Source organism: Condylostylus longicornis, unplaced genomic scaffold (assembly GCF_029603195.1).
Source record: "Condylostylus longicornis isolate FDR11 unplaced genomic scaffold, ASM2960319v2 ptg000077l, whole genome shotgun sequence".
NCBI classification, from domain to species: Eukaryota; Metazoa; Arthropoda; class Insecta; order Diptera; family Dolichopodidae; genus Condylostylus; species Condylostylus longicornis.
Genome location: NW_026578045.1, coordinates 4468449 through 4491732, shown reverse-complemented (window position 1 = coordinate 4491732; position 23284 = coordinate 4468449). Strand labels below are relative to the sequence as shown.

The window sequence follows — 23284 nt, the reverse complement described above, 5'->3', positions numbered from 1 at the left end:
TGAAAATTAGGTTTAATTTTTCGTCTGTTCTACAATAATTGTAGATTAATTATTAATATGTATCTCCATTTTGTATTACTAAGTTGAAAATGATTCACTGCATGATTTTTTGATACAATTCAACTTACACGTTAGAAGTTCCATGTTTTTTTTTATTCATCAAAACATTACCCTTATACATTAGTGGTATAAAACATACTTAATATATTTATCTTTATCTACTTTAGCCAAAAAAAATTTAGATAAGCTTTCATATATATCTCTTTTTTTTATCATATTGTTAATCTATTAAACATTTAGGTAGATAATATAATTCTTAAGATAAGTTTAATTTATAAATGAATTGTGATGTCATAAAATTAAATATTATAATCATCAATAGCTTCAGCCTCTATTTTATTTAAATTAAAAACGATTATGTTTATGTGTATACGCTTTATTAACATTATCACATTAATATATTAAAAAATGTTTAAAAAATTTTTTTTAATAATTAAATTATTAATTTATTAAAATAAATTTAATTTTAAAATAAATTTTATGTAACAATTAATATTGCTACTCTTAATAAAATTTGTTAATAAATTCTTTAAAAAAAAATTGTTTTTATGTTATTTAAAATCTTTACTTAATTTGTAGAAAAATTAACCAAAAACATAAACGAAAAATAATAAATAGAATTATTTTTCCTCTGAAATTTGTTTTTCTAATAAATTTTTTCTTTCTTCCAATCTAGTACATTTTAAACAGATTGAATTTTTTCTGATCCAACAAGCTCGATGGGTAATTGAATTACATTTGGTGCAATGAATGCAACCATCGTCGTAAGGGTATAGTACTTCTTTATTATTGCATATTTCGCATATATAAGCTTTGCCAGAACAAATTTCACAATTTCTTATATGTTTATCAAAAGTATCAAATAATTTATTTAGAAAATCAAGTAAATCACCAGACTCAGCTTGTATCAAATCAGCTAAAGAATATACATCAGGTGTTTGAATTAAATGCCGTTTATTGCCTACAAGATAAATAATTTTTTCAAATGTTTTCTTAAGTAAAGAATTTATATAGAAATTTAAAAATGAAATATTTACCAATATTATGATCTATTAATTTTTCTTCGCAAGATATTCTGCATTCAGATAAATACTTTCTCATAAATTGCAAATTTTCTCTAATTTTTTTTATTGTTCCCAATTTTTGTAGAAAATGAAACAATTTAGGATTCATTTCCTCTAGTTTTATCAACGGTTTATCTATCGTTAGAGTTATTTCTTGAAATGAAGCTCTACACACTTTTCTTGAAGAGAAATCCCAATTATGCACAACTCTCGCTGGTATTAATATATAATCGTTCCAATGACATGTAGGGCAATAAAATAATCCACTGTAGTCACATAATCTTGGTTCCAGCCAATAATTATCTATTCAAAAAATTATTTTATTAATTTTTTTTTTATAAATTAAATCCTTTTTATATATTTTTAAAAAACTATGGAGAGATTCAAGCTAAAATTGATTTTGGCAAAAACTATTAGTAAAGGTATAAGTACCTTGTTTTACTTGGTTACCAAAACAAGTCATATTTTGAGGAAGATCTTGTGAGTTGCAAAAACAAAAAAGAAAACAAAAACACAAATATAAATAAAACACATTTGAACAAAATAAATTACGAAACAAAAAAATAGTAGTAAGAATTTTAAGAAGCTATAAAATTTTAATTAAGCAAGTTTAATTGAAAACAAATTGATTTGTAAATGAAAAGTAGTACCTAATAGGAAAGTAGTACGATACGAGTTTTAAATTTTTTTCAGTAAACATGTTTTTTTTTTTAAGTGTTTAAAATTATTATACTTACTGAAAGTCAAGGGAGTTTGACATTCTGCACATTTATAATTTTGCGCAGCTAATCCAATTTCAGGACATATTTCTAATATGGGAAATTTTCTTTCACTTAATTTTACATGAGCACATATTCTAATAACATTGTCAATACATTTCTGATGCACGACAAAACCGCAGTCAGAGCAAATATATGATGATTGTACAACACTCCAAACAATACCTAAAATAATATAATGGTTAGGTACATTATCAAATGAATGTATATTAATACGTTGGTTTATAGGTAGGTACCTACCTAGTCAGTTTCATTAAAAATTATTCTCAAAATAACTTTACCAGTGCAATGATCACAATATTGTCTCCCTTGTGGTAATCCTCTTGATTGTCTTACTGTAAAATGATGTCCTAAAAGAACTTTTTTTTCGGGATAAACAATTTTTGAATCATTTGAAGCTTCGAGCAGTTCTTTATAATGGAATCGTAGTTCGACTAAGTGACGAACTAACCATTTTCTCTCTTCGGTGCACTCTTCTGTTTCCATAACTAGAACTTTACATTTTTCAATTGCAATTTCCAATTCATTCAAGCTTGCCTCATGACCTATCACATTTTATTATATGAAAACTTTTAAATAATAGTACAAGTATTCATGAAATTACCTAATACTAATTGCCATTGCTCTTTTATCAAGGTTGCAGGAATTGCCTGGGATTTTTCTGAACTATTTTCTTCTGTTGAAGATGTTGCTGTTGGCGTAGAACTTTGAAACATAGGTAAATTATCAGAATTTTCATATAAAAAAATATTTGTATTATTTATACGTAACAGCAAGATGTTTGTCTTACCTGTAGCCTAAATACGATGTTATAGGATTTTCAAAGGCAATATTTGCTATTGAGCCAGGTATACTAGAAAGACTTTCTCTTAAAGAATTCATACTTTTTATCCGAACATTAAAAAATAAAGAAAATGTTTAAATTTGATAACTTTTATCAATTTTTATTAAAAGAATATTGTCATCTTTGTTTTGAAAAATATTTTTTTAATATGCCATATGATTTATAGTGGACTACATTACTACAATACTACATTATTAACGAAATGTGTCGCATTTTATTATTGTTTTGATTTTTAATTTTAAATGTTTTTGGCTGCGTTTTTTTTAAACTAATTTATATTTTTTTTACAACTTTACCAACTCAACCTTATTTTAAATTTTGTATTTGTAAAAATGATTTATTTGGAATTTATGTTTGAATAAAATTGAGAAATATTACTTATTTCCAGATTAAAAGTTAAAGTAAGATCACTCTCTTAATATATAAAGGAAAGTTGCAAACTGACGTTCACGCAATGTTTCGTTAATTTTGACTGTTTTTTTTTTTCGGCCACCCGCAGTAGTTAACTATTCCCGTCAAAGCTCCAATATTAATGACATTTGAAATTTGACATGTTTATATTATGATTTTGATTGCCAAAAAAACGTGTTAAATATTTAATTAGTTTCTTTGGTTTGAAATACTTTCAATTTTTTGATCAGAAAGAATTTAAATTTTTTTCGCAATATGGGAAAAATTTCTCTTTTTGAAAATGAATCCGCCTCAGAAGATGAATTGGAGGTCAAATTTAATCCAGAATATGCAAAGTCTTATAACAAATTAAGGCAGAAAGAGTTGCTTAAGAAATGTATGTATACTTATAAAAAAATTTTAATATTGCAAAGAAGGCAATTATTTTTTAATTTTAGTAAAAGATGAAGATTCAGATAGCGATTCCGAAGAGTCTGATTCTAGCGAGGACGAAGAAGACATAGATCCTGAATTTGATAAGGAATTTTTTAAAACGCTGTCATCATTAAAAAGTAAAGATCCAAAAATTTATGACAAGGAAACAAAGTTTTTTAGTGAATTAAAAAGTGACCAAGGTTTAGAAGATTCAAAAAGCAAGAAATTGAAACCGTTAATGATAAAGGATTATGAAAGAAAAATAATATTGGAAAAGGGTGGGAAATTCGAAGATGATGGTAGGAAATTTATTTTATTCCTATATTTATGTTAAAAAAGAAATTTTTTTTTAAAGAATCTGAAGGAGAAACAAAAGTTGAGCGACCGCTGTCACCAAGTTACGTAGAAGAGCAAAAAAAAATTAAAGCACAAATTTCTAAAGTTTTGAACGAAAGTGACGAAGAAAATGAAGATTTTGGAATGATTTTTAAGAAAAGGATTAAGTCTAAAGAGGAGAAGGTATGTTATTTTTATTTTAAAAAATTTTACATGTTTTCAACATTGAAATTATTAAAGGATAAAGAAGATGAAGAATATATACAGTGGCTGGCTGGTCAAAAAGACGATGTTGAAGAGTCTACAAAGAAAAGTTTAAGACCTCTTAAACAGTTCTGGGACAATCCTGAGCTTCCAAAAAACGAAAAATTTTTAAGAGATTATGTTTTAAATAAAGGATACATTGATACAGATATTCATGAAATACCGACTTATGAAGAAATTGTTGGTGATGCAAATTTAAGTGAAGATGAAAAAGAATTGGAGAAACAAGCAGAATTTGAGCAGAAATATAATTTTCGTTTTGAAGAACCTGATCAAGAGTTTATAAAAAGATATCCCCGTACAATTGAGAACTCTGTGCGTAGATCTGATGATAGTCGCAAAAGAAAAAGGAATGAAGCTAAGGAAAGAAAATTAAAAGAAAAAGCTGATAAAATGAAAGAATTAGAGATTTTGAAAGAAATGAAACGAAAGGAAATTGAAGATAAAATAAATAAACTAAAGGAAGTCACGGGTAATGAAAATTTAGCATTCGAAGAAAATGAATTGGAAAGTGATTTTGATCCGGAAACACATGATAAAAGAATGAAGGAAATATTCAACGAAGAATATTATCAAGTTGATGAAGGGGAAGAAAAGCCAAGTTGTCCTGATTTAGAGGAGTTGAAAATCGAAGATTGGGATAATTTTGATCCAAAAAAAGAAGATGAGGATGACGAAGATAATTATGAATTGCATTGTGAAGATGAAAATTTTAACATGGATTGCGACTATGATCCGAACTCGAAGGAAAAACTGCAAAAAGAGCTAATAGAAAATATCAAAGGCAAACGTAAACGTAGACGTAGAAATAAATTTATGGAAATGATAAAAGAAGAAAAACCTGTTTTCGATCCAAAAGATGAAAAAACTTACGCTCAATATATAGATGAATATTATAAAATGGATTGTGAAGATTTTATTGGAGATATGCCCTGTCGCTTCAAATATGTAGAATGTGAACCAAATGATTTTGGCTTGACAATCGAAGAAGTATAATATACACTAATGTTTTAAAAGAAAATTTACAATTTTTTTTTCTTATAACAGATTTTATTAGCTAAAAACAAAGAACTGAATCAATGGGCAAGCCTCAAAAAAGCTGTTCAAATTAGACCATCCCATATAGATAAAAAGGAGCGACGTTTATATCAAATGAAGGCTCAAAATGAAGCATTAAAACGAAAAATATTTACAAGTCTATATGGAGAACCGTATACTATACAATCAAATGTTAAAGTTTCTAAAAAATTTTAAATGAATTTTCCATTTTTAGATCTGATGAAGAAAATGATCAGCAAGAGGAAATTGCGGATTCAAATAATAAGGATGCAAATGGCTTATGTGATACTACTAAAGAAAAGAAAAAAAAGAAAAAGAAGAAAAAGAAATCCTTGTCAGGGGCTAATACTGAAGTTAGTAAAATAGAAAACAAAGTTGCAAAAATCAATGAACCAGAAGTTTCAAATAAAACATCGAAATCGTCAACAAATTGTACAAATATGCGAAATGATCATGAAAATCCCGGTAATCTTGTTAAAACAACTGAAACTGAAAAAGGTAAACCGGTTGAAAATCTAATGCAACAATCAGAAGATAAACCATTAAAAAAGGGAAAAAATAAAATATTAAATATATCTAAATCAAAAAATAGCAAACAAGCTGAACAAGGAATTTCGCAAAAGTCTAAAAATATCAAAAAAAGTAATTTCAAAACGAAAAATCAAAATAATAATAGCAAAATTAGCGATGAACGTTTAAAAGCTTATGGTTTGAATCCAAAAAAATTCTATAAAAAAATACAATTTGCTAACAAACAAAACAAAAATTGTAGCGAAAATGCAAAAACTAATAAGAATAAACGCAAAAATCCTTTTACGTAAACTTCAAGTGTTTAATTGTAAATGCAAATAGTTCCGTTATTGATTTTCTCTTTGAGTAGAAAGCATAAATGTAGGAAATCCCATATAGGCTATAAATATGCTTTGAATAGAAAGCATACGAGTATAAGAAAGATAAAACTTTTCCCTTTACTAAAAGCAAAAGCTTGTAGGGTAAATTTAATTTAATCGCAAATAAGTCAATTTTAACGCAGTGCTATCTCTGAAACGATTGCACTTTAAATACTGTACTGATTAATTAAACTTTTTCTTGTGGTTGTTTTGTGTCAGGTTCAGCTAAAAGTAAAATTTTCTTTAGACTCAAATATATGGATTAACCAGCCATTTAAGTTTCGAATTTTCTTGGTAAAATGTTATTGGTAAATATTTTTGTCCGGACGTCCGAGCATAGAGCGGAAGTCTACTTTTAGTTACCTACTTATATTTAAAAACTGAAAAACAAAAAAATCAAAAATTTAAAATACGTGAAATAAAACGCTGTATAGTATTTCAAACTCATGCGAATGTGGGATTAGTTTAAACAAGCTTGTCCGTGTTGGCTGTTAAAATATCTAATTTGAAAAATATATGAATATAACATTTTATAATCAAACTATTTTAGCTGTTACTAATGCAATAAATAAGCCTAAAATATAATAATGCTCGAGAATTGTTTTTTGAATACATAATATTCATTAATAATAACTCAGTTATTTTTTGACAACATCAAAGGACATGTTGAAATTAAAACAACTTGTCAAAAAATCAAAGAATAATTCTTGTGTGTGAAATTAATGAAAAAAACATGCTTAAGAAACAAAAAATTTTATGACATGTTGGTATTTTATGACATATTTTTTAGCCAAATTACTACATATTAATAATTTTATAATATGAAAAAGTGCTAAATTTGAATTAAAACTAACAGGTTGTAAGGCTGTTAATTGGATGGATTTGGCAATTCTTCGAACTTTTAATTTTTGACAGCATAGCATATATTTTATCATCTTAAATAATTTGGAATTATTTATTTTTACAATCGAAATTATATATTGCTGCAACTAAATATAAATATAAAAAAATTTTACCCACCGAATTTTTTTACAATAAAAAAATGCTTCCGTCTAGCTCGAGAGGGACCGTTTACATCAATCCAAATTTTAAAACAACTCATATCAATCCAAAGTTTTTAAGAAATGGTGTACCAAATTCAATTCATATCAACCCAGCATTTTTGGAGAAACAGCAAACTGAACTATCAGAAGATTGCAACGCGGATAGTTTACCCTTTGAAGAAACATTATCTAATCATACAGATAATATTATTCTAAAGAGTTCAAAAAATAGTCAAGATTATGTCAAAAATACTGAAGCAAAAATCATACCAAAATCAAGGACAAAATTAATTAGGAAATCCAATAATACTGCAACCGCAGATAAATTAAAGATATCAGTTGCCAATACTGAAAGTAGTGGAAAATTATTAAAAATTGGACTTCGAAAACTAATTAGATCTGAAATAAAAGAGAAACCTGTTATTGTGATTAATAATTTCTCAAAGCAAAATTTACAAAAACTTAATCTCAAAAGCAAAAGTGTAGATATTTCTAGTGCAATTAAATTAAAAGACTCTACGCAAAAATATAAGATTGATAGAAGAATAATTATAAAGCCGTCGAAGTTTTTGAATGTAATTAAAAAGAAGTCCTTCGTGTCACAATTTGCTTTGTGTCGTAATAACATGAAGTTAACTCCAAAGAAAGTAGCTATAGCGCAGGATAATATTTTTAAAAAGTAAGTCAATCATATTACACTATCAAAAATACTTACATATATATATATGTTCTAAAAATTATTTTCACTTATTTTTAATTTTAAGGATATTACCAAAAGGAAATAATATTTTATCTGCTAATTTGAAATTGGAGTTATTAAATATTAACGGGGTTTTGTATAAATCCACAAGAACGAAATTGCAGCGTAGTACAGCTAATGAGAAACGAAGCGTGGATTCCCAAAAACCATATTCTAATGTTGGAAAAGAATCAAATGGTGACAGAGTATTATTTGTACGTGGCAATAAATTTGTTCTCGATAAATCTGGTTTAAAACTTACAAAAATTCAACCAAAAGATATTGCGATTGAACAAGGAAATATATTGAGGAACAAAATGAAGAGAATTGATATAGGCGGATTAACTTATGTGGCTAAATCTAATAATGTTTTTATTAGAACTGATAGACATGTTACTAGGAATTATATAAGGTTTGATAATATTGTTAGTTTGAAAAGTAATTTAGAATTTATAAAAAAAAACCAATAATTTTTTAGTACAACAAAGCAAAGAAGTATTAATACTTTGCATAACCGAATGGTTAAAACAAATATACCATGTCCAATTTATCGCAAAATTGGAAGATGTGGTTCATTTGAAAAAGGAAAATGTCCAAAAGTACACGAAAAAGAACATGTAGCAATTTGTTCAAAGTGAGTATTGAATCGTTTTAAAAAAATATTTATGAAGAGCTTTATATTTGCTATTATGTGTTTTAAGATTTTTAAAAGGCGAATGTACAAATGTTAATTGCTTATTGTCACATAATGTTAATTTCTCAAAAATGCCGGTTTGCAAGTTCTTTTTGCAAGGGTGCTGTGTTAAAGAAGACTGTCCTTATCTCCATAGAAAAATGGGGAAATCGGTTGAAATATGCTCAGAGTTTTTAAAAGGTTTCTGTATTTTAGCCGAAAAGGTAAATAATTATATAAATTTTGAGAATGATTCATTTTTAAATATTATTTTATCAAGTGTTCAAAGAGGCATGAGTTTTTGTGTCCGGATTATGAAAGTAAAGGGAAATGTGAAAAAATTAAATGCATGTTTTGTAAAAAACGTGTTAAAGAAAATATTGTTAAAGGAGTAAAATCAATTAGAAATGAAAAAGAAGAAAAGATAATTAAATTAGAAGAAAAGGAAAGTGAAGAAATTTCTAAAAATAGTGAATTAGGTCGATATTTCATTGAACAAAATGAAAAAAGGAATACTAGTTGTCCAAATTTAGACTACAAAACTGGATCGTATGAATCATCTTTATCTTGTAGTGATGTAAGTGATACCGAAAAAGAGGAAGATGTAGAAACCAAAGGTTTGAAGCGCCCAAAATTAGGAATACTTCCTGCTTACATACCATTATGATAATTCTAATACATATTTAATAAATATTTGAGATAACATAATAAAGTGTTCAATTTGATGAGATTTATTTTTGTGGTCTGTGATCAATTTCGATATCGAGAGCAGTAAGGTAGGTAGTATTTTTGCAAAAGTTAATTTATATATGGAATAATATATTTTAAATAAAAACTCAATTATTCTATAAATTAGTTGTTTTAATACAAGTGGTATTTTTAAGGGAACAAAAATGTTAACAATAAAATTACAATTACTAATTGTAAATGTAACATATTCCAATTCAATTCAATTAAAAGGTTTATTATATCACCAAAACTATTTTAATATTTTGTGAAATAAATATTTTACAACATTTGCACAATATTTGAAAAGTTAGAAGTTGCAAAAATAGTTTGATTTTTTCTTATTCAATAAAAAAATTAAATAAAATTTATTTACATTAAGCGTAAATTACATATTTTGGCTATCGACAAATTAATATATCAGTTTCCAATTATTTGGATTATTATATGTTAATAAGATTTGCAAATGTACAAATAAACCGATATGTTCTTCTTCAAGGGCTAAGGACACTTCTAACCAATTTCTTAACCAACTAATCATTTGTTCGTTTGTTAAATTTGATGGGTTTAGACCTCTTAAATAACATGATTTTCTCAAAGCATTTGGCTCCATATTGTGAACGTCTCCTTCTCGTTTAATTGCTAAGTCCATATGATGTATAAGATAGGCATGCTCTAGTAAACGATTTCTTTTAAAAAATGATGCTGATATACCATGATGACGACAGAGGTTTTTCTGCAATCAAAAAAATATAAAATTAAGGTAAACTATTGTTTTTGTATACCGAATGCAGAAGGCTTTACTATATGACTGGATGGTAAACTTTTGAATGAATAAGGCGCTGCAGAAAATAAATTTTTAACACTTATTATTTGTTCTACTGTAGGATGTTGACCACTTCCCAGTTGACCTAAAATATTGCGCCATTCCTGATATAAAGGGTGAGGTTTATTTGATTTCAATTTTAGTTGAAGAAATCGAAGAATTGCTTTATTATACGACAATCTTTCTCTTAATATTTGTAACTGAAAATCAGTTTTTTGTTGAATTGTCCAAAAATGGGCAGTTAGAAAATATCTTGGTTTTGCATAACTATAAAGATATTATGTGTTATTAATCTTAGTAAGTTCAAATAAAATTTTTTGACTGAACATTCAAAACTAATTGATTAAACCTACGCAATGGGAAATATTGCATATCCGACGAAAGGTAAAGCTGAGATAAGAAGTGTAGGTGCAACTTTTATCATATCCCTAGGCATTTGCATATATAATTCAATTTCTTTTCTATTTAATGACTCAAGACCTCCGGATGATATATTCACTATACGCCAAATTTTTAAATAATATTTTAAATCATTTAAAAATAATTTAACTCCATCAAAGAATATATGATAGACTCTCGCTGCTTTCGGAAATTGTTTTTCTAACAATTTATCATAATTTTTTAAATAATCTATATATCGAGTAAAAACATATCCTTGAACATTTTGTCTTACTGCTTGTCTACTATATTTTCCATGTTGTTGTGAAGAGTCTTTTATCTGTTGAGATTTGTCATTGCTGAAAGATAAACCACTTCCTGTTGTTATACCTGATGTTGGGTTAGATTCTTTGGATCTAAAAAAATATAAATATAAAAATGGATGTGTATTAACTTTAAACTTGAACTTATGTAGTACATTCAACGTGTAATACATTACGCAAACAATAAATTTTCATCAAAATATTTGTCCTAAAAAAAATTAATTTGTAAATTAGCAGTTTAATCAATTGAATAACTAATTAGGTAAATTAGCATAATAAGATATTTGATAACAATCAATTATTACATTTAAGTACATATATGTAGGTTTAAGATATCACCTGCACACATATTATGTATACATATATTGTATATTTCACTCGTATATTTGTAGGATATTTACATACATACATATATTACACACAAATTTTATCACTATGCATAAAATATCTAATGCAAGTGTACCTAACTAATATGTACACATATGTGCATAATTGCAAAATTTTTAGGAAAAATATTTTTTTGTATGCTTTAGTAGGTACTTATAATAATTTTAAAACAAAATTATAATTAATATACATTATTTTCTTACGAATTCAATCTTATCCATAAGTTTGGAGGCTGATAATAAATTCCGGTCAAGTGTGTGCTATGTTTCTTAAAGCATGTCCTAGATAATGTTCGAATCAATGGCAACGACATTATAAAGAAATTCAATTAAAAATTTATGTCCATTATGTAAATTAAGAAAAATACATTTAAGATTACTTTATAAAAAAAAACTTATTTTATATTAGACATTAATTTTCACTTCTATAATATAATAATATCCTTTATAAAGCAGCTGAGTTTGACACAACGTGTTCTTAATTTGTATGAGCTTTAAAAGAAAGTTTATTATAAAGTTTTTAGGGTTTTTGGTAAAAATAAATTATATTAAGGGTAACTAGATGATTGAAAATATTACAAAGATAAAAATTATTCTAGTATTTTTTCAGTGTTTTTCGTTGAAATATGATTTAATTGTACTTTCAAAATGAATAAGTTTTTTACTCTTAACTTTTTGGGTCAATTTTTTTATTGCTTAAAAAAGTGAACCACATGATTAGACGATATTTTTATTCATTCCATTCATTGCATATTTTCAGGGAAATAAATTAAAAAGCTCAAATATCTGAAAATAATATGCGTATTTTATTTATATATTACATTTCACAAAAGTGTTACCAACTACTTATCATTTATTGCTCCCATTTCAAAAATATTTGCAAAAATATTTTCATAATAGTATGTATGAACGTAAATATATGCAAAATATAAAGTACGTGAATGAATTTCTGCAAAAACTTGCAAAATTATAGTAGAAGTTATTTATTCTTTATGATTTGGAAAGCAAAAATCAAAGTGTATTAGTAAAGTATAAAAATTTTTTTAGTAAAAATTTAGCTGTTATCATTTATTTGTCATAAATTTTCAATAAGAAACCGTTATACATATAATGTATCTAAATTATATAAATTATATATTATATTCATCTATATTTAAACTTCAAATGTATAACAGTTATAATGTATGAATGTACATATGCAAAAAAAGAAAAGAATTATTTGAAAACAAAATAAATATTATATTTTGAGAAATAAATCAGTTTTTTCTTTTACAGAACAATAATTATTCACTATTAAACAGTATTTTGAAAATGACAAAAAAAAATATCAGTTAATTTAGAAACTATTATAATTATTATACATTTTTAAATTAAAAATATTAATTAAATTCAACAGGTGTTATGCATATTATATATTATTTACATATAAGTATATTAAATCCATTTAAAACAATTTTGTTCTTATTTTACCTGTAATGCTGTTCTTTTTTTTCTGTCCTTGAAATTAGATTGTAAAATATACATTTTATTTTTTGTGTAAAAGAAAAATAAAACAAAATATAACAAAAAAATTTGGAAAATAAATTATAAAAAAATTTGTATGATTTGTATAAAACATCAACATAATTATACTTGTATATACATATATATATGAGACCATTAATGAAACTCTATGTACACTTAATGCTATATAATAAATAACAGTATAACAATATGCTTAGAGTAAAACAATTTTTATCAAAAATAATTTGTGTGTATCTAAACTTAATAAATATGTATGTATGTAAGTATGTAAAAACAAAACAAAAAAGCTTTAAAAATAGAGATGGAAAATATTAATTTTTTTTTTATTTTTTTTTTAGGTTATAATATTATAATAATACCCGTGTCTAGACATTAAAAGAGAAATTTTCAAGCCTGATTGAAAAATTTTTGTTTTCTCAAAGATAATTATGCACAAAACGAGCTTAGAATTTGAATAGAATTAAAATAGAATTCCAAGTGCACCATACGCTCTGGCAATATTATTATTTATTGCATATATTCAGGCGAAATTATTGAATGAAAAAAATAAAAACAAAGAAAACCGAACGCATTATTTTTTGAAAAAACAAAAAAATGGCAAAATTTTATAATAGTAAACAAAATAAATTGCAATTTTTAAAATAAACCATTGTAAAATTTTCAATAAAATAAAAAAAAAATTTGAAAAAAAAGGGTGCCCAGCTATTTTCACTCAAAAAATTTACATTTTCATTTAAAATTTATTTCTATTATTAAGGTATGAGTTTTCATTATATTTGTATTTATTTTTACAAGAATTATGAATTTTTTTTGTAATTTTTATTTTGAAATTAACTCTTTTAAATCATTAAAATAAAATTCTGTCAAAATTTTATGTCACTCCAATGTTGCTAAATAAGTAGTAATTAGTAATAAGTTTCAATTATGATTTTCATTTGGTATATTTTTTTTTATCTCTTTTTATATTTTTATAAATTAACATATTGTTGCTTTTACAAAAAAAAACAAAAGTACATTAATTTATTAAATATATGTACATATATATGCATACAGTCCCCATTTATGTGTGTACGATATAGCATGTAATTTAAATATAAATAAAAACGTATACCTAGCTGATTGCAATGTGTCCGTCCACTAATGTATAAATATACGTCAAAAGTTATAAAAATATTGTATAAAAGAAAAATGTAAAATTAAAAAAAAATTAAAAAAAAACACAAACAAAACAAACAAATTTGTTAGCTTGTTCGTTTTTCATTACGAACTTTTTTGTTTTGTTTTTTCTATTCTGTTTTTGTTTTTTTTCTTCAATTTTTTCCTAAAAAATTACATGTATTTAATGTTGGGTAAGGATAAGTATAACAAGAGTAAAAAATAAAATTACATATAGAAAAATATGTAGAAAAAAGTTAGGTATTTATATTTACTATTATACTTGTATCTGTAATATGTTATACATGCTCACAATATAATAAATATATATGTACATACTGTTATACATTATAGAGCAAAAATATTTTTTTACGCATGTCGTTGTCGTCTTCTACTATATATTTTCTATATATATGTATATAATATCATATAGAATATTTTATATTTAATGAATAATATATAAATGCATACATTTTATGTACATTACAATAACAAAAAGCAAAAAATCATAAAAACATATAGGGAGAAGAGAGAAAAACAAAAAATAGAAAGAAAAAAAAACGGTTACAAATGTAATATACTAATCAAATGGTATATACATATATGAAAAATGAAAACACAGAAAAAAAAATTAAAGAAAAAAAACAGAAACAAAATAAAATTTCCATTCATAAAAGGAAAAAAATATATTTGCAAAAATTTTCTTCGGAAAATTTTCTCTAATTTGTTGCTTTTTTTTTTATTTTATTATTTTTGTTTTTTTTTTTTTTCTGCACTCTGCTGGTTCTGTTTTTTTTTTTTCTTTAAATAAAATATATAAATTTTTTCAGTTTTATGAGAGATGCCGTGGCGGTCGTTCTGATACTGTAACGGAATTATTATGGAGAATATATTTTGTATCTGTTATACATATATGTAAAAAATAAATAAATAAAAAAAAATATAAAAAAAAAATTTAAAATATTTTTTTTTCTTTTTTTTATCTTGTAAATTAAAAATAATGTTTGGAGCACAAAAAAAAAAATTAAGAAAATTTTTAAAAAATAAAGAAAAATTTTGCAAATGTGAGTTTTTTTTTGAGGGTTTTTTGAACATTTGAATTTAATTTCATATACAAAATAATGAAACAAATTAATTGAGATATAAAAAAAAAAAATATAGAGAATTGTTACAATTTTAATTATATGAATTTAATAAATTAATAAGAAATATAAAAGAAGAAATTATTAATAAATAAACATGAAATAAGAAAAAATTAAATAATTTCAATTTTCAATTCAAAATTAAAATTTAATTTGAATATATAATATAAAATGAATTGAATACAATATTTTAATTACGGTATTTATATATATATATATACATGTATGTAAAAAGTGTTTTTTTGTACAAAATAATAAAAAATATTACAAATTATAGCACAAGTACTAATAAAATCATAATATTCTTATCATTTTAATTTTAAAAGAAAAAATTAAAAATATATATACATATCTTTTATAATCATATAACATAATAATTTAATTTAAATTATAATATTATCACAACATAATTCAGTAAAATTTTTATTAGAGTATAACAATTATTTCCATATTAAAATTTTGTATGAATTCTGGAAGAATTTTTTAAAAAATAATTTAAATACTCGTATATGCGTTATTATCATATTATATACAAATATATTTTAAGATAATAAATTATTAAATACTTTGTATACATATGTATTCTTGTATACTATAAGGATATAAATAAAAATATACAATATATTTAATTATATTTGAAAATTAAATATTTGTTTTAATTATTAATATAAGAAAGATATAGGAAAACAAATGTAAAAAGTAAGTTTTAAAATATTATTTATTTTGATAAATAATTATTTAGTTGATTATTAAGTATCTATTTTTCTTGTTATTATCATTATTATCAATAATTTATTAGAAATAATATTAAAATAATTAAATATTATTCATTTGTATAGTCAAAAAATCAAGTGATTTTTTATAAAAAAGAAAAATTTAATTCTCAAAATAAAATTTTTTATATTTCTTTATATGTATGTATATATATATTACATATATATATGTTTATTTGTAATAATTAACATATATAATATTGTAATAAACAATTTTCAATATATATATATATGGAATATATAAAAAGTCTGTCATAAATTTACTATTTTCTTTGTTTAATAAATTTCTTAAAGTTTTTGAACATCTTTTTCATATTTCTATATAATAGTTTTCCTAATATAAATACGAATGTAAATAAAATGCAATATGTATTGTACATTATATATACACTATCTATATATATATAGTATATAACATCATATATACATATATATATACTATCTATTGTAATATAATAATTATATTATTATCTTATTATTTTTTTCATTTATAAATGATAAGTTGATTGACAACGTGCTGTATACATATATTGAACATATTTATATTCTCATATTTTGTGTATATATATACATATAAATATTTCTTAATTTTTATATATGTACATATACGTCATTATATTTTTATATAGTGTTGCTTTATATCATATAAAAGTACATACTTACATGATATTCTACTATGCGTCATATGTATATATATATATATACACCATATTTTACTCTATATTATATATTTTATATGTATGTATATCACAATCAAAGTGATAAAAAGTACATAATTAATAATTTATTGTAAAAGGAGAATAAAGATATTTTATATTATATTATCAGATATTATTATGTTGATATATATACATATACTCATATATAAATGTTGATATATAAGAAATATGTATAAAATCTTAAATCAGGAGGATTTCTCTTTTAAAAGAGTTTGATTGTATCTTTTATATAGTAAATTAAAGATAATATTTGTATACATAATTGTATTATTGTAAAGTTTTTCAATAGGAGCGTATTCAATAGGATATAGGAGTACTTTTTAGTGTTTAAAGCCAGCTTTGATTTATTTTTTCGATCTGACAAAATTGAAATATTGCACTGAATAATAAAAATTTTCAAACACAGTGATACGCGAACTGTTAAAGTTCAAAATCCAAGAGAAACTTTATGTCCAATCAAAGAGATGAGAATCAAAGAGATTGGACATAAAGTTTAAAATTTATTGCATCGGATCTATACAGCGCCAAGCAGACATCTTTGATATTTGCAAAAATAGTTTCTAATTATTGTATATGAGAAGCTCCAGTATTGAATGTTTAGATATAGAATTACACATTTATTTATGAAAAGTATAAAAACTCAAATTCATTTAAAGTACATATATATACCTACAGAACTGTATTATATATAACTTAATTTTAATTAATATTACTCTAATTAAAATTTTTTCCATTTGTCAATTTTTTAACTTATAATATATGAAGAAAATATTCCATTTTCTTTTGATGTATTTGTTAGTCTAGGATTAATTAATCTTAATATGTACATTCATATACATATATATTTTGTAATTTAAATAAAAGAAATTATAATTACAAATATAAATAGGTATATACGGTGTATGCACAAACACAGTCGGACTGATCTTCCTTATCAGCAAAACACAATTGATTTCATACATTTTTCTAATAATTTTCCTATGATTCTAATTAAAAGTCGTGGACTACCGGCTTATTCATGCATCAATACAAGTAAAACTTTTTTATAAATACAAACAAATTTTCAGTATTTACCTTTTGTTCTTTACTTTTATCGGGGTCCTTTTCTAAGCAAAAAAAAAAATTGTTTTCAAACTATATATACATAAGTTTGTGTTTGCTTGGACGAATTTGTAATAATGCGAGGAATACAGGGCAACCTGGCTCTTTATAAATGGTGGTTTGTTACAATAAGTCCGTAAGGCTGGAGTGACCTGGTTTAAGGTTTATTTGTGCTAATTTACAAATCTAATCTAATCTAGTCAACGCCGGATCTGTCATATATGCAAAGTACGAGTAAGCATATGCAGTGAGCTCCAGAAAATAGGGGCGTAGTTATTATATGCAATAATCAATGTTTGTTGCATATTGTTCATTGTTTGGAAACCGGTAGGGCACACTTTTTGAGAACCGCTCAGGGCGCCGAACAGCTCAGAACCGAGCCTGAATCTAGTGAATAGAAAACCCAATAAGAAACAAAATTTGTGCTTATAACTAGATTTGTTTTAAGAAAAACCAGATATAAACAATGAAAATCATGTAATTTTGGTGATGTTCTTATAAGCAGGTTGAACTGTTTATAATAATACAAGAATATTAATTATGTACATATGTATATTGAAGTGTGTATTGACATATATTATTAAGTGTATTGAATTTGAGTTCAAAATAATTTTAAGGGTCCTATTTCTTTATTACATTACTTATATATATGTATGTATATGTATACTTATTACTTGATATATATTGAATGTCAATGTAGGAGGTATTCATGTAGCAATATGGGTGAAAAATAAAAGAAAACAATAATAATGATAAGGAATGAAAAGTTGATAAATTTCTTACACATTTTATCTTTACAGTCTCATCATCATAATGATATTATTATTGTTATTATTCTTATAAATTTTTGTTTGTTATTTTCCTCATTTTTCTTGTTTTTATAATATTTTTGCTCTTATGTACTTTATAGATGATGAATATTTTCTATTACATGTCATTTAACTTTGAGGAAAAATGTAAAAAAAAAAAAAAACTCCTGATGAAAAATGAAGTATCACGTTTTTTATATTAAAAAAATACCAAGTCGAATATCATGTATATTTTATACATACATACATACACAAAATGCTTATATTCCTTTTAATGTAATAACTTAAAATTCTGTATGTAGACTGGTTCAAAAAATTTTCTTAATCCATTTGTAATACACACTTATTTAAGTAGAGAATAATTGTCGCATAGATCAATTCATATTTATTAAGTCTTTTATATCCACACCATTTATTTGCAATAACAAGCCATTATATACCTATATATAGATTATATTTTACTTAATATTTAATTAACTATTTAATTCCTAAGGATTAAGCAAATAGCAGTGGGACTTCCATAATATGAATCAATATTTTCAGCAAAATTAGCTCTTTTTTTGCCGGAATTCACCGGAAATAGGATATAGAAAATAAAATAGGAATTTCAAATCAACTTGATTGTACACATAAAACGGGCCTTTTTCACTAATTAGAATTTGCTCACGTGAATTTGTATGTGAAATTAAAATTCAATATGCTCATAAAATTAGAAAATCAAAAATTTTTTGTTAACATTACTTTATATTAATTTTTTATGGCTTTGAAAAAATTTCGGACTCCTTAATAATAATTTCGTATTATTGAGGCAATTGTTATCATAACGACGTGAAAATTGTTCGTGTTGGAGAGAATTTCCTAAGAAATTCATCAAAAATACGAGGAAATTCTGTTGATGAATAAAGCAAAGTTACAAAAAATAATTCGCCTTGAGTGTACTATAGGGGTTTGACTGTATTTTTGTTATTAAATAACTTTCTAATTCAAGATCTGTAGTAGGGAAAAAATTATATATTTTTCTGAAGAACCAATATTAACGTATTAATATACGTTTAAATTACCTGAAAATTCTATGTTTTGTGAAATACTTATGACTTATACTTCTTCTAATGCGAAATATTGAATATAGGCAGTTTTACTAAAGTTTTTATTTTTCTTTAATATTTCATATCAAGCTTTAAGTGAACTGCAGTACCTTAAAATTTAAGTGGTCTAAAATAAAAATTAATTTAAATATGCAATAATTTTTTTTTATATTTCTTCCCCCATTCTAGTTGTAGTCTCTCAGATGTAAGAAAACTTGAATTTTCAAAACCTTATTTTTCTGACTCGTTGTATAGTTTCCTAAATTTATAAAAGTAAAACAGATCTAAGTAAGCCATCGAATTCCGACAGAATTTTGTTGATGCATTTTTTTTAGTAAATTTTTCTTCTCATCCTAAAAATATGCAATTTTCTATTATATACTTGATATATTGATGAAAATTATAAAATTTCATTTCTTCGATAGAAATGTGCTAGTCTACGGTTTAATTCAAATTTATTATTCAATATGTAATTAAATATGTAATGTCTAATTTATTGAAACAGAGTAAATATTACATACACTTATGGTTCAACATTAAATATATAGCATATTTAAAATGAAATTTATGACTAGAGTTTCGTTGATACCATATGGGTATTCATTCAAAATTTGGTAAAAACCTATATACTCGTATACTTCGAATTTTGTTATTTTTTTTTTTTGTTTTTATAACAATGTATATTTTATCGTTATTGATGTGAATTATGGGTACATAGATCAAATTTTATATGTACATTATTATTATATAAATTTATACACGTTTTTTTGTAAAATATTTCTTGTTGCAAATATGAACATATTGTACGTGTACATATGTACATAATATGTATGTATGCGAATTGTATAAAAATATGTTCATGAAAAACCTAATCAATTTTTCTTTTTCCTGTAAAAGTGAAGAGGAAATATTTGAGAACGAACTTATTGAGGCTTATATTACACATGGGTCTCATAATATTCATTATACATACACATATGTTCGTTTACTTGTGTTAAATTTTTTTTACAATTTAATTTTTTTTTCATAATTTTGTGCAATTTTTTAAATTTAATTATATACCAAATTAATTATCTTAAAATTAAACTTTTAATATTGAATGTTAGAGCAAAATATTGTAACTAAATTGAAAGTTTTCGGTGTTTATTTTTTATTATACTTATAAGGGCGTGATTGTGCATCTTGTTCTTTTACTCGCCATGTGAGAAGAAGGTTATTAACTCTCATATATTTGTATAATCTCATTTTCGAATGAGAAATGAGAGGCACGATTAGCTTTTGCAAAAAATTTTCAGATCATAATTTTAAAATTAAGAGAATAACTATCTGGGATAGAAATCAAGAATTAACATTGTTAATAATCAAGAAATTACTTTGTTTCCAATGCCGAATTTTTTGCACTTTAATTAACATCATGTTTCTTGTATATATAAGCTGAACGATCGAGAGAAGAACTATTAGATCGGTACAGATCGACTGATTTATAGATAATCTTATTTATTTTTCAACAACATTCTATCTTTTGCAGATGTTAATAAGTTTTTGCATAAATATAATGTTGGATTATTTAAATTGCCTTCGGGTAAATTTAATCAAATTGGGTTAATTGGGTTACCTTCGTAAACAGTATATTTTCTTCTATATATAAATATTAAAATTTTGAAAAATGTAATAATTACAGTAGGAAAAATTAACTACCTAACTAATTTGAAAGTTATAATACAAGAAATATAAAATACATAGAATTAAATAATAATATTCTCTAATATATACCCGAATTTAGGAATCAGTAATTTAAGCTTGAATATAAAGAGGGTACATATAGATTTTAAACTCAATATTTAATATTCAATCTTTTTAGACTCAATATCAAAATTTACTCAATGCAAAGATTAACAAACTCTAAGCTAAAAATAAATATTTTCTTCCTCGTACAAATTTTATTTTTATCATGTTTATTATAAGTATAATAAAATTTTTATTATACAGGGTGATTCAGTGAAGAGTACAACACTATATATCATTGTTTAGGGAATCAAAAATGAATAAAATTTTTAATTGGAACTAGTTGTAAAAACACAACGGTTTCCGAAATACAGAGTTCTAAAGTTCGAATGTTTGGTATTCCAAAAGAATGTAAAGTACAAAATTAACTAATACATTGCTTTCAAACCTTTTGCTGACCCTTTCAGAAACTTTTTGTTTGAAGCTTTTATTTATTTTGGAAGGGAAGTTATAAGCAAAAATGCTTTAACAAGTAGAAATTTAGTGAAAATTCATTAAAATCCCTGTACCTCGTAAACAGCTAAGATTTTATAACTACTCGTAGTTCTAAAAGAAAATTTTACTTATTTGTAATATAATTGTGCTCTTTATTGAATCACCCTGTATAGGTTATAATGTACTATAAATACACGTGTATTAAAATTAAAGTTAAATATTATTATAAATATTTACACATGTTTTTATTTATAGATAATATTAAATTCTAATGTTATTAAAAAATTAAATACAACAAGAAAAAAAATAATAGAAATTACTCAAAAATACTTTTTTTTCTCTTCAGCTTAATTTCTGGTTTTTTTTGTTGCCTACTTCAAGGATAATTATATTTTGGTATATAACAATAACGCTTATTAAATTTTAATATATAAAGTACACATACATACATAACAACAAGAAAAGAAAAGAAAAACAACAGTAATTTCAAAAAGAGTTATAAATTATCCTTTGGCAAGATCATAAAATTTACATTCTTCTTTCATTTTAGGTATACACGTATATACATATGTAATATAACATATTTATGTATATATATACTATTTAAGTAGTATCACAGTAAAACTACATCAAAAGAAATTATTTTAATAAATTATTTACCTTTTTTTATTGTTTTTGTAAAGATTAAAAAAAATTTCAACTTTAATTTACATTTGATATTATTTTTACCTTATTATTTTGTTTATATTTCGTTCTACATAATATAAAACAAAATTTATGACATATTTCAAAAATTATAGCAATTTTGAAATTGTACGAAAAGAAAAGGAACATAAAAAAAATTCAAAATCTAAACTTAAACTCAAGTCCCTCAAAATTTTATAAAAAAAAATATGGGCTACTAAAAATTGCTCAAATTTCGAAACATTAAGATTATGGAGACGGAGTAGGAAAATCAGCAAAACGTATGCGCTTGTATTGCTACGAGTATACGGGAAAAATTTTAGATTAAGGAAAATGAATCGAACCAAATCTATTGATCATCCCTAATATTATATCCTATTTTATACCTTAACTTAACCCTATTCGACTTTAGTATTAATAATAAAAAAAAAACTAATATGAATAATCTGTATTATAATTTTAAATCAGGCGCCTTACTGTTACTGTGTATATGTAATTTGATTGCCGTATTCGAAAAAATTATAATCAATTTGTATAGTATTACCTTTCCATTTTTACAAATACGAAAATCGTTTCCCGCAAATCGCATTATGCGAGTATGATAAGGCCCTAGGTCACTAGAATTTCAAATAAAATATGGGTGTATGTATAAAGATTATTAAAAATTTTGCTAATTTAAATTGCTATTTTACTGAACTTGCGATTGTGCTGTAGTTGGAGAAATCATTAAATTTGAAAATTAGAACCTAATTAATCCTAAAAATTTTGAATATCGATAAAAACTAAATATTATAATTTTTTAATATTACAAATGAACCCATTTTGCGAATGAAAAATTTGTATAACGATTGCAATGG

At 24.0% G+C, this 23284-nt stretch overlaps 4 protein-coding genes across 5 annotated transcripts; 2 read left to right on the top strand and 2 right to left on the bottom strand.

The window, feature by feature from the left end:
* Positions 1–445: 445 nt before the first annotated feature.
* LOC129612863 (differentially expressed in FDCP 8 homolog) lies at positions 446–2894 on the bottom strand. 2 transcript variants are annotated; one of them, XM_055526655.1, is made up of 7 exons: positions 2694–2894; positions 2508–2608; positions 2185–2448; positions 1862–2068; positions 1557–1601; positions 1098–1427; positions 446–1021 (listed from the first exon to the last, which is right to left on the bottom strand). In XM_055526655.1, the coding sequence occupies exons 1-7, from the start codon at positions 2783–2785 to the stop codon at positions 681–683; spliced, it is 1380 nt and encodes a 459-aa protein (XP_055382630.1). In that variant the 5' UTR covers positions 2786–2894; the 3' UTR covers positions 446–680. The 2 variants fall into 2 exon arrangements, with proteins under 2 accessions (XP_055382630.1, XP_055382631.1); XM_055526656.1 differs by lacking the exon at positions 1557–1601 and having other exon boundaries at positions 448–1021.
* A 437-nt stretch (positions 2895–3331) lies between these two features.
* On the top strand, positions 3332–6320 carry LOC129612842 (protein KRI1 homolog). The gene is made up of 6 exons (XM_055526626.1): positions 3332–3534; positions 3596–3871; positions 3928–4091; positions 4149–5162; positions 5220–5383; positions 5446–6320. Exons 1-6 carry the CDS (start codon positions 3414–3416, stop codon positions 6050–6052), a joined length of 2346 nt encoding a protein of 781 aa, XP_055382601.1. The 5' UTR covers positions 3332–3413; the 3' UTR covers positions 6053–6320.
* A 698-nt stretch (positions 6321–7018) lies between these two features.
* Positions 7019–9402, top strand: LOC129612792 (zinc finger CCCH domain-containing protein 3). The gene is made up of 5 exons (XM_055526567.1): positions 7019–7843; positions 7929–8315; positions 8382–8537; positions 8605–8800; positions 8857–9402. Exons 1-5 carry the CDS (start codon positions 7164–7166, stop codon positions 9241–9243), a joined length of 1806 nt encoding a protein of 601 aa, XP_055382542.1. The 5' UTR covers positions 7019–7163; the 3' UTR covers positions 9244–9402.
* A 14-nt stretch (positions 9403–9416) lies between these two features.
* On the bottom strand, positions 9417–11662 carry LOC129612793 (LETM1 domain-containing protein 1). Its single transcript, XM_055526568.1, has 4 exons — positions 11420–11662; positions 10482–10922; positions 10107–10395; positions 9417–10038 (listed from the first exon to the last, which is right to left on the bottom strand). The coding sequence occupies exons 1-4, from the start codon at positions 11527–11529 to the stop codon at positions 9715–9717; spliced, it is 1164 nt and encodes a 387-aa protein (XP_055382543.1). The 5' UTR covers positions 11530–11662; the 3' UTR covers positions 9417–9714.
* Positions 11663–23284: the final 11622 nt, after the last annotated feature.